Raw genomic sequence first — 11610 nt, 5'->3', positions numbered from 1 at the left:
TATTACATATTGATTAAAAATTATGATGACAAACTTTATTTATTTGGAATAATGTGGACTGACGAGTCATTCTGAATAAGCTCAAGAATAGGAATTTAAAAAGTATGTAATAAGCCTACAGCTTAGCATCTCCACAACAAACAGTTATTATTTGGTGAACATGTAAATGGGGGTGAAACTAGTCTGATAAAGCTGTCAATTTTACATATACAATCTAGGCCTACAGTCTCATTATCAACTGTATTTAGCCTCTCTTGAGTCCTCATAGCAGCCGGCTCTTGGTGGCAGTTGGCTGGCCCCTCCTCCAGCTTCTTGCCTCTTTGCTAATCAGGTGTGGGGGAGGACGAGCCCGCGGCTGGCTGGCCAGACACACACACACTGTACGAACAAACCAGCAAGCTAGGTGTATAAGCTGGCCGATAAACCACTAACTGTAGGGCAAGTCTTTAGGGCTGTAGTGGTGCTGATATCCACGGGCATGTCTAGGCTTAATCATATGTTTTGAATTGTTTGTGTGTCAATAGACATTAATCTTCCATGTCTACATCTACACCCTTGCAGAGCTGTGGTAAATAAATACGCTCCCACAGCTGAGTTCTCCATGGACTGTGCATCTGCCCCGAGGAGCGGATGAGGTCGAATGCACAGGTAATTGTAAATATGCGCTGTGATTATTCTCACTAAAATATTGTTTCTATAACCACAGCTGCTTTATTCTGTTGCAGAATCAGAACACCTGACTCTAGATAAATGATTGTTAAAAACAGATCTTACACTTCTAATTTGACTGGGGTGCAACTCCAAATACAAAATATAAAAGACACAACAAAAATTTGAAAAAGGAGTTATTAACATTAAAAAGTTTAGAGAAGATAACATGCCATGTGGAGTGACGTGCTGTTTCCATGATTTTTATTACTTAAGGGTACGTTTTGCCCAACAATGATTAAAAATGGACAAGTTTTTCCTTTGTGTTTTTCGCATATAGATGACAACATTGTCAAAATGATCCCCGTTCACACAGAACTGCAAAAACAACTAAAATGCTGTGTTATGCTGCCAGACAAGTAGTTGGCGATGTCACTTTGTGAAGCAACACTACGCGCCTATAGACTGAATATGCATGTGAGTGCATGTGCATGATGTCATGTTTTTCACAAAGTCTGGTTTTATAGTATACACAGAGAAGATAATGGTATCGTTTCCGTTTAGTTGAAAACGGTGTCAATTAACAGCCCCATAAAAACTTGTATCAATTAATTAAATATTTATAATGCATTGTCTTTTAAAATTAATTTGTCCAGTTTTGAGGAAAGTAATGCGTTCCTCCCTAAAAAAAGTAACTAATTGGCTTGCATTACTGAGTTACTTATTATGGAAAGTAATGCACTACGTTGGTTTGGTTTTTTTTCCCGTTACTTTTTGGGTGGACTTGGTTTTTTTTTTTTTTTATAACAAAATAACAAAAGTTCTATTTTTGCAAATGTAAAGGCCCCTTCACATCAAAAGTTAAATGACTCGGCAGACGACTCTTACTTCAGGTCAACAGCAGACATTAATATACACAAATTATGTATTAACATTTTAATTCTTGCAGGAATGCATTTCATTGTTTTTATTCATTTTGAGGAACACTGAATCTGTTTTTGTGGAAATTAGATGAGTAAATGCATGCTCACATTTAGTCTAGAACTACAATAACCATCATGTTCACACAGCGCACACAACGTCTGAACTTTCTCTCAACATCGAGACAGGAGAGCTGGCAGTCAATAAATGGGAAAACTTTTTCAAAAAGTAACTCAGATATTTGTAATCAATTTAAAAGTAATGTGTTACTTTACTAGTTAACTGGAAAAAGTAATCTGATTACGTAACTCACATTACTTGTAACACGTTTCCCCCAGCACTGCATTTGTCGCACTGCAGGACCATATAAAATGAGTGAAGGAAAAGCATGGTGGGAAACTTGAAAGACCTATTTTAACCTTTTTTTTTTAAACCTCATGGACATGTCAGCTAAAAATGAATGGAATTTCCAGATGAAATAAGCGATTAAAATACCAAGGACCAAAACAATCAATATAAAACCACAAGAAAAATGAAAGAAATAATAGAGCAAATAATTGACCTATTTCTTTGAGCATGCCTCTATTTAGTAACTGTTTGAAACGGTATGTATTTTATGCTTCAGGTTGCAGAAGTTCGATACAGAGACGTTTTCTTCAAGGAGTTTGAATATGGTGATGGCTGATGATCCATAATCACATGACTAGTATTATAATCATGAGCAAGCCCAATATACTAAACACAGTTTTCAACTCTGCTTCCAGATGACCTTTCATTTCCAGATAAACAATGACATGGAAGGAACAATGAAGAACTAGTCTTGCTGAAGATAATCTTGCTCAGTTCTGTACAAGCTGAATATTTTAGTTGGGCTAGATTGGACTGCTTAGGTGAAAAAAAAGTTGATTCTTATCATGATTACTTAATCTTATCATGTTTTTGAGCTATGATGTAAAACTGATGTGACTTCTGTCACGTACCTCCTAACACCACAAAATGTGTCTTTAACACTTTAGAAGTGCAGCAAGCTGTTGAAGGTGCTAACAGATTATCATACAAATTACACCCATGATCTTGGCAATAACACGAAACAAAGACACTGGAATTGAGATGTTAATTTGTCAAGAGATAATGCTCTTTAGAGGTGTGAGGTTCTGCTCTGACCAGTGTTGACCTCTGGGTAAACAGAGAGCTATTGTGACCAAACAGAGGATGTTGATTCCCTGTTCTCCCAAACAGACAAGCCCAGTGTTGTTGTTTTTGGAGCAAGTGACCAGGGCCTAGTTTGGGTCTTGCTACATTACAGTATCTTCATTAAGATCCTCAGAACCGAACAGGTAGGAAGCGGTCCCACCATTAACCTTGTGATCTGTAACTTCCAATAAATTACGCATGCAGCCCAGGCCTGCATGCTCACCACCACCACTACTTCAGCCGGTGGCCCAGAATAGCACCAGCATTCCTTTCCCCTCCCCTCTCTCTCACCCAGCACACGGCACAGCAGAGCGCTGGGTCACATGGACTGCCACAGAGCCGCCAGATCACACACACTCACACTAATGTATAAGCACTCACACCGACCATAACAAAAACAGCTCTGGAGAACGACATGTAAGGACTTTTACAGATAAACAATAAGATTATTAGTCCAAAATTCATGTGTGCATGCCAGATGTTTATCAGATGCAAGAAGCTTTAATTGCATTGCAACATAATATACATAAAATGCATACACACTCACACTCATCATATATTCAGCTTCAAGATCTATCTATCTATCTATCTATCTATCTATCTATCTATCTATCTATCTATCTATCTATCTATCTATCTATCTATCTATCTATCTATCTATCTATCTATCTATCTATCTATCTATCTATCTATCTATCTATCTATCTATCTATAGTCTCCTCTATCTAGCTTTACTTAACATCACACAGATCAACTTCTTCTGAAGGGATTTCCTCTTCACTATAAATCAGAAACAGAAAAACAACCCAAATCTGTGGACAGAAATTGGCCAGTGTTTGACAGAAACCGCTAGGGGTTTCTTTGCACACTGATATTAAGCAGCAGGGCCAATGGCAACAAAGGATAGAGAGTGAACGATAGCTCCACCTCTTCGCTTTTCTCATGTATATAAGCCCGTGGAGTTGACCCAGAAAACACACACTCGTTTGAAGATAGTGAGCAGCGTTCTTTTGTGTGTCGGTCCGTTGGAGTATGAAGCTTCACCTTGTGGAATATAAAGTATAAATCTTCAGAGGCTTTTGAACAGATAAAGCTCAATTGTCCTGTCGCGGCGGAGTCACTGATCATAGAACACGGGGTAAGAGATTCAAAACGCTTGAGAAACTCACGGATTGTGTCTTAAAACACATGCTGCCTATCTAGAAAGCATTTTAGTCGTCAAAAGCGCGTGCAGCGTTTGCACGCGACCGTGGTGCCCAAAATGCTGTCTAGCTAGGAAGCTCGCTTGATTTTGAGACACCGCCAATGCTTTAGAGCTCAGGGTGGCAGATCCATTGTTTGCTTGACTGCACGGTGACTTTCTTTGGATTTATGCTTTGCTTTCTTTGATTTTCTTTGTGTAAAGTACAGGGTTGTAATATAGAATCGGCGTTTATTTGTTCTTCTTCAAACAAAACTAATGGTTTTATTAAATTGCATTTTCAGTTATCCTCATTGTTTAGATCCAGTGTTTAAAAATACTTCGCATTTATTTAGATGGCAAATAGCAAAGACTATGTGTGTGGACGGTTTAGAACGGAGGAGACTAATACCCCAGTCAATTTCAAAAGTGTTGTTTGGATGTGCACCATTGGATCTTAAGAGGTTGTAGTGTTGAGTGGGTAGTCAGGTGGGCTGGAGGGTTAAAAAAAAAGTCAAACACCTCTCCTACCTGTCCAATAAGAGGCTGAATGTTGACAATTATGTGGCTAATTAAACTGCATATATTTACTTGTATCGATTTGGTTGAGCGTAAAATGGCTTCTTTCTGTTGTCACCACTTCAATTCTAAGTCTAATCTTATCTGTTTTAATAAAAGGAAACTCTATGGCAGAGCACATGATGATGCCCATGAACCACGGCCAGGGAAATGGGGGTCTGCATGGCTACCGGATGGGCATGAATGGAGGCCTGCAGGCAGGCCCTCAGCAGCACGCGCCCCAGCCCGGCCTGAGAGCCATGCCCAACGGACAGATGATGCACTATGGAGCGGGGCCTCAGGGAAACATGGAGGCCGCCATGCGCCAGCGGGCCAACATGGTGGGGCCTATGAATGGACAGATGGGTCACCACCAAATGCAGTCGAACATGATGTACAACAACCAGGGCCAGCAGCAGCAACATCATGTTCAGCAGCAGCACCAACAGCAGCATCAACATCAGCAGCATCAACAGCAGCACCACCACATGCACCAGGCACAGCAGCAACCGCCTCCACCACAGCAGCAGCAGCAGCAACAACAACAACAACAGTACATGACCGGGGGTCTCACTTCCCAACAGCTCATGGCCAGCATGCACCTTCAGAAACTCAACACGCAGTACCATGGACACCCGCTGGGACACATGAACGGCAACCACATGGGGAACGGGGCACAGTTCCGCATGGGTCAGGCCCAGCTGAGCAACATGCAGCATATGGCCGGCCCGGCTCTCAGTCTCAACGGCATGGACGCAGATTTGATCGACGAAGAGGTTTTGACATCGCTGGTTATGGAGCTAGGATTGGACAGGGTGCAGGAACTCCCTGAACTTTTCCTGGGACAGAATGAGTTTGACTTTATCTCAGACTTTGTGAGCAAACAACAGCCAAGCACCGTTAGCTGCTGAGACCGGACCGTATGGACAATTGGAGGCGAGAGAAAGTTGCTCTTTTGATTATTTTTATTTTTTTGTGACTGCCATCACCAAGACAAGAGGTGATCAGATGCCGCTTTGTCCACAGAAACGGGTGGTAAAGCTCCTGTCAGGACTACAGTTCTGTTTCTGGCTGGAATGCTGGGCAGCGTTCCGTGGATGAATGTAACAACGCTTCAGAACTGTGAACTTGGTGCAATGTAAAGACACTCAAACCTTATTAGTCTTCAATGCAGTTTTACATTTAAAAATGTATTTATTTATTGCTTATCAGATGTATTAACATAGAACAAAAGAACAGCCATGACATTAAGAGCCTGTGGTTTATGGAAACTTCCAGAATGGGATTTGCTGAATTGTTGTTTATGCTCATTTAGACCCAGAAATTTGTCCATCTGACTCAAACTGTAAGTCTAATGTTTTGTTGGATGGTAAAGTTTCAGTAAACCCGAACCACAGCTTGTTTACAATAGTGGTTAATGCCTGTCTTGATACAATGGTCTGTCTAAGCTTTAGAATTGCCTTAAATCAAGTTGCTTTTATTTATTTGTCTCCCACCCCGAACAGTCCAGGAGGGCTCAAACCTATGTGTGACTTGTAATAAAGATGGCCATGTTTTAACTCTGGCCTAATTTTTCATCAATCTCTTATCTTATTTGTGGAAATGAAAAGGGGCGCGTGAAAGATTCTAAGGAAGGTATATGTACAGCAAATGGAAAAGTTACAGAATATAAAACTTGGATTAGCTTAATCTGGTTTAACATGTCCAATGTTGTTTTAGACCCCATTGAATTTCATTGTAAGGACAAAAACATCCTTCAAACTGTCTTTTCTGTTCTGGAAGTTATTAAGGTTTGTAAAAGCATGAAGGTCAGTTAACTATCCCTTTAACTGTTAAAACTGAAATTTGCAAAAATGATAAACCGTGGCTATGACTCTCGTTTAAGAGCTGTTGTCTAGATTGGCGACAGTTCTAAGAATCGTTGGTGCACCACAGGTTCCACTTACCAACCTTTTTTGGTTTAAAACTATGAACTAGTTTCATGCTTCGTATAAGTGGTTGAACTTCTCTCAAATAGCTTCTTTCTCCATTTGTGTGTGCTTTTAGGTCTTTATTTTTTATTTTTATCTGTCTGCTTTTCAAGCAAGAACTTTTTACCTACTTTCAGATGTAAAGGTGTGTATGGGGTAGGCAGTGGAAACTGTCCAGGTTAATCTGTGCTTACCATGACATTACAAGGCTTTGTGTGAACCCTGGGTCTGTGCATTTTGTCCTGAGAATGGAGGGCAAAATGTTGTCCATTTACGGACATGCTGTGGTGAGGGGGTTCGGGCGGGGGGGAAGGGTGAAGATTGCAATGACAAGCCGTTAACGCTCCACTGTCACTTCCTGTTCCTCCTCGGCGGAGGAAGGGCTCGAAGAAAGTCAATTGAGGTTACTTGGTAGTAGCACTTGTATTGGGTTCCTCTTTGATTGCTGTGGTATCAAAATAAGCCTTAATAATACAATCTACGAATGCCTGTGGAAGGTAAATTGCCAGGATTGAACTAACAGACACAATTGGAGTGCTTCAGTGTTGGCTCCACCCTGTTTATTTTCAAAAACTACACTGTTTTTTAGTCTCTGACTTGTTCTTGTGTTGCCCTTTTCCTTAGATGGTCTTTCCTTTAGTCGATGATCTTGATGTGAATCCGTTGTGCCTATAGTCCTGGACCAGTTAGCAGCAAAATTAGATGCCTAATATTGTGCCTGTGGATTAACCTGTAGTGTGTTCAGACTGAAAAAGTACAGATTCTCATTCAGGATGTAATTTTTCATGTCTGATTTCTCTTGAGCCTTTAGATCTACATAACAGACTTCTTTCAAAAACAAAGAAAGCCTAAACTTTTGAATGGTACTGCACATATTTATTGTTTCTCTTTTATTTTATTAAGACTTAAAAACATTTTCTATGTCGGAATGTTTAAAGCCTTTTTGAAACACTTAAAACGGGCACCTGTTTCGTAGAATGGCCTGTTATGATGCTTGTACTGTACATGAGTACAATGTAAACAAGTTGTAAGGGTAACATGTGCCAAGTGACATTTAATCCAACATTTATAGACAGAAACAGTTCAAAAGAAACTCTACTGCATGCTTTTGAACGGTGGGGGTTTTCAGTTCAAAGATGTTTCTAATCTCACCTCTTCTCTGGGGAATTCAGCTTGTCTTTGTGAACTTTACAATTTAAAAAGATAAATATAGGTGTATGAGCACAAGAGGGAGAGGGAAGGTGTGTGTGGCTACTTTTTTAGGTGATGGAACATGCAGCTAATGTGTGAAAGAACCGTATAGCAACATCTCTGGGCGTCCTCGGCCAGGCCCAAGATGGCACCACTTATCCGTCTGTTAGGAACTGGGTGTGACCGATTATTACTTTCAGTTCTTAGCGGATTGTTTTGCACAGAGAAAAACGTGACGGAACAGCAATTTATCATAATTAACTTCTAATGTTTTTGAAAAATACTTGGAATGCTAAATCCTTTTAGTATTACGCCATCATATTTTGTCAAACACTTGGTGTAAATCCACCTCTGAGAAACCAGACTAGACATACGCTAAGCAGGGTGTGACAGGAGACATTTACTGTTGACTGTTTTTTTGCTGTCTCTCTCTCTCTGAGGCCACCCACAATAATCTCTAAACACACACACACGAACACACACCTACTGTTCTTTCTGAGTGAGCTCTCTGAACAACCGATTCACTAGAATGAACAAATGACAAGGTCGTAAAACAAGAAATGTCTTGTTTAAAATAAAATAAAAAACACTTACTGAAATTGAGATGGGTAGTGTGGGAAATTCTTTAGGGTTTTACCCAGTAGAGGGATCCTGAAGACCACCCCCTCTTACAGCATATCACAGAGTCAGCAATCTCTCTTTCTTACACAGGGCTTTCCTGACAACAGTTTGTGGCTAAGGTGTTTACTAATTCAATTCTTTTTCTATGATATGTTGTTCCAAGAACAAAATATAGTGAGACATTGTTTTAAAATATCTGCAAACGACATCTGACAGCACAGCAAGAGCAGCCTAATGGTTACATCAAACAGTAATTGAAGAAATGACGCTATGCAATGCTTTACAGGTCAGTTAATGAGTAGTCAGCAGCTGAATGTGGTAGCCGATCTGACAGATTCAGTGAGTTCATTCAGTTGATTCATCAGAAATCGTCAGTAATTCTGTGTGTTCATATTTGCGTGCAAAGGCTTAGAAGACATCCAAATACAAGTTATGCTCACCAACGAACTAGTTTGTTTAAGTTTAGAACTTTTATTTTGAATATCTTTGACGTGGCATGGGACTCATATGCACAGATATATCCTTTGCGGTTCCACTTGGCGTTATCGTTTATAACACACTTCCTTAAAGGCCAATTGAAGTGCCTTGGTATACACACAGCTTTGTACGATGCGCTGACGTAATTTCCTCTGAAACAGGAAGCTAAGGCGGACATATTGAATGGCTCCACCCCCTTTTCAAATAGCCAATAGCATTTAGTTTACCTCACAGACTGCAAGTCGTACTTGACAGCACCATGGAAGCGAATCCGAGTGCTGATGATACGTTGGATTCAATAGTAGAGGTGTGAATAAATTCTAGCCATTTCACTCTTGGAATAAAATGGAATAAAACTTGAGCGTTTGAGGAACCGAACCGAACCAACTCATATTGCTCCATGACATGTCAACGCTCGCTTTGGCCAGGTGGTATTTATAGCAGGGAGCGCTTTAGATTCTAGAGAGCATTTGATTGGACAGAAGATGTGATGAGAAGCTGAAGTCCGCGGTGATGTCATAAAAATCTGTGATCTATTTTAGCGGAAGTGAGAATCTGTAAGTTTTAAATGGTTATATCTCCTAAATGCAATTTTTTTTATTGTTTTGGAACAGACCAGCTAATTCACAACCTTAAGGCTAACATATTCACTAAAAGCTACACTCTTAAGAAAAATGGTTCTAAACAGTACCAAATTAGGGTTCTTCGGCTTGTAACAATAGCAGAACCCTTTTTATAAGGTTCCATAAAGAACCATGCTTTGAAAGTGCTATATAGGACCTTAAATGGATAGTTCAAGTCGCGTTAGATTAAAGCGGCTGCTAAATGATTAAATGTAAATATAGTTCACCCAAAATTCTGTCATCATTTAGTACTCACCCTCCTGTACAACTGTAGGCCTATTCTTCCTTCCAGAAGATTATGAAGAATGTTGGTAGCCAAACAGATTTGGTTTTTAATTATCAAAATATCTTCTTTTGTGTCCCACAGAAGAAAGAAAAAAAAAAAATACAGATTTGAAAGGACATAAGTAAATGATGACAGACGTTTAATTTTTCTGTGAACTTTCCCCTTAACTTCTTTTTGTTTTTCTGGAGTTCCTAATTGGATTTAGAAAAAGTTCTCAAGGTTACATTCAGCATATTAGTGCAAGTTATCATCTGTTAACAGAGAAAAGTGAATGTTATCTGAAACAGGTTTTCTGAAGAACCACAGAACTTTAAAAGGTTATTTTATAGCACCAGGCTGCAAAAACCATTCAGATTCTTTATATTCATGTGATCTAATGAGCCTAGCTTCAGATCACCATATCACAAAGAGAAATACAGGAAAAGAGAGATGGGTGGGACACGCATCAACATGTTTTCCCTTCTGTCAACTGACCGTCTTTCAAATAATAACATGTTTTTCAGAGTTCAATTGGTTTTGCACCCCCCCCCCCCCCCCCAAACACACACACACACACACACTTACACACATACACACACACACACACACACACTTACCATTCATGTGTGAATGTATGCAAGAAATTGATTGTGATGGACCACACTTCCTGCTCTTGTTTCGCCTGACTGCCAGCTAGCAATCCTAATTTGATAAAGCTGGATATGCTTCAGCTAGACCTAGTTACTTAGAGAGCTACCATAACCACCTTTATGGTCTGATCCATCACAGGTCTTCACACATATTAATATCTTAATTATATATGTGCAAATGATGATGCCACACATGTTTAGGCAGGCCGTGGCACCGAGAGTGTTTGACAGCTAAAATCGCTGGAGATTTCTCTGCTCTCTGCACCCATCGTTCCCCTCCCCTTCCACTGTTTATTGCCTTGGGCTTTTGAAGTTAAGGGCACTGTGTAAATTATTCATTTTCCTGTGTGAAGCGTACCTCTCAGCCAGGCCAGCTTCAACAAGCTGATGTAGGAGTGGCACTGTTTGTTGTTTGTTCAGTGTTGTGCGTGCATGTGTGTGTATGTAGGGGTGGGTTTAAAGGGTAACTAAACCCTAAAACAACTTTTTTTAGTTAATGATCTGTAAGACTGGGGCTTTATTAATGGTGTTCATTGATTCGAGTAAATTTTTTGACATTTGGGTATAAAGTGTTTTAATTCTACAATATATGGTGTAAACATGTCTGAGTGCTGCCCTCTTCAGGTTGAATGGTGGCTACTGCAATTGAATTTTCCTATTGGATGTTGTGGTACTGCATGATGTAAGCAGGTACCAGCTCACCACGCCCTTGCCTACAGAGAGACGCAGGTCCGCTCCGCTGGGCTCTGCCCACTTTTCCAGCATTTTTCAAATATTGCCAGTGGGTGGAGTCAGGCTCTGACCAGGGGTTGAGTTACCCTTTAAGCTCTTGTGTGTTAATCTTATCGGCGAGTTCTCAACCACCGTTATCCCCCAGCTCTGAGACCATCAGGCTTTAACATAAACGACCAATGGGCAGATGGACCCCACTGAACACGAGCTATCCAGGTGAGGTCATCCAAGTGTGTGCTCCGAATGTTTCCAGAGCACTGTGGCAGAATCACAAGCATACTGTTTTGGCAGGTCGAGAAGTAGCAGACTGAGAAGGCCATGTGGGTTTTCAAATTGCCCGCTAGAGATTACTATCACGCTGATAAATGACGTACGACCAAACAACATTTCCGAAACATCAGTGAGCAACATGGTTTCTAAGATGCGCAACAGCACTATAGGTGAGCTATAAAGCTGTAAAAACGTTGAGTGGGGGCTGGAAGTGGTCAAAACCCATATCACAGATGGTAGAAACTAACCCAGCACCCTCTGGCACACAACAGTGTGTCAGCGCTCTAAGCATTCAGAATATTCTAGGAGT

General features: G+C 40.5%; 1 protein-coding gene across 1 annotated transcript; it reads left to right on the top strand.

Moving 5' to 3' along the window:
* The first annotated feature begins 3719 nt into the window (after positions 1-3719).
* On the top strand, positions 3720-6082 carry cited4b (Cbp/p300-interacting transactivator, with Glu/Asp-rich carboxy-terminal domain, 4b). The gene is made up of 2 exons (XM_056270854.1): positions 3720-3901; positions 4622-6082. The coding sequence occupies exon 2, from the start codon at positions 4630-4632 to the stop codon at positions 5410-5412; it is 783 nt and encodes a 260-aa protein (XP_056126829.1). The 5' UTR covers positions 3720-3901; positions 4622-4629; the 3' UTR covers positions 5413-6082.
* The last annotated feature ends 5528 nt before the right edge of the window (positions 6083-11610 follow it).

The sequence above is a fragment of the Rhinichthys klamathensis genome, unplaced genomic scaffold (genome assembly GCF_029890125.1).
Source record: "Rhinichthys klamathensis goyatoka isolate OS25496 unplaced genomic scaffold, OSU_Roscu_1.1 h1tg000309l_1, whole genome shotgun sequence".
Taxonomy (NCBI): domain Eukaryota; kingdom Metazoa; phylum Chordata; class Actinopteri; order Cypriniformes; family Leuciscidae; genus Rhinichthys; species Rhinichthys klamathensis.
Note: the sequence above shows the minus strand (reverse complement) of the source record. Positions and strands in the feature narration are given on the sequence as shown.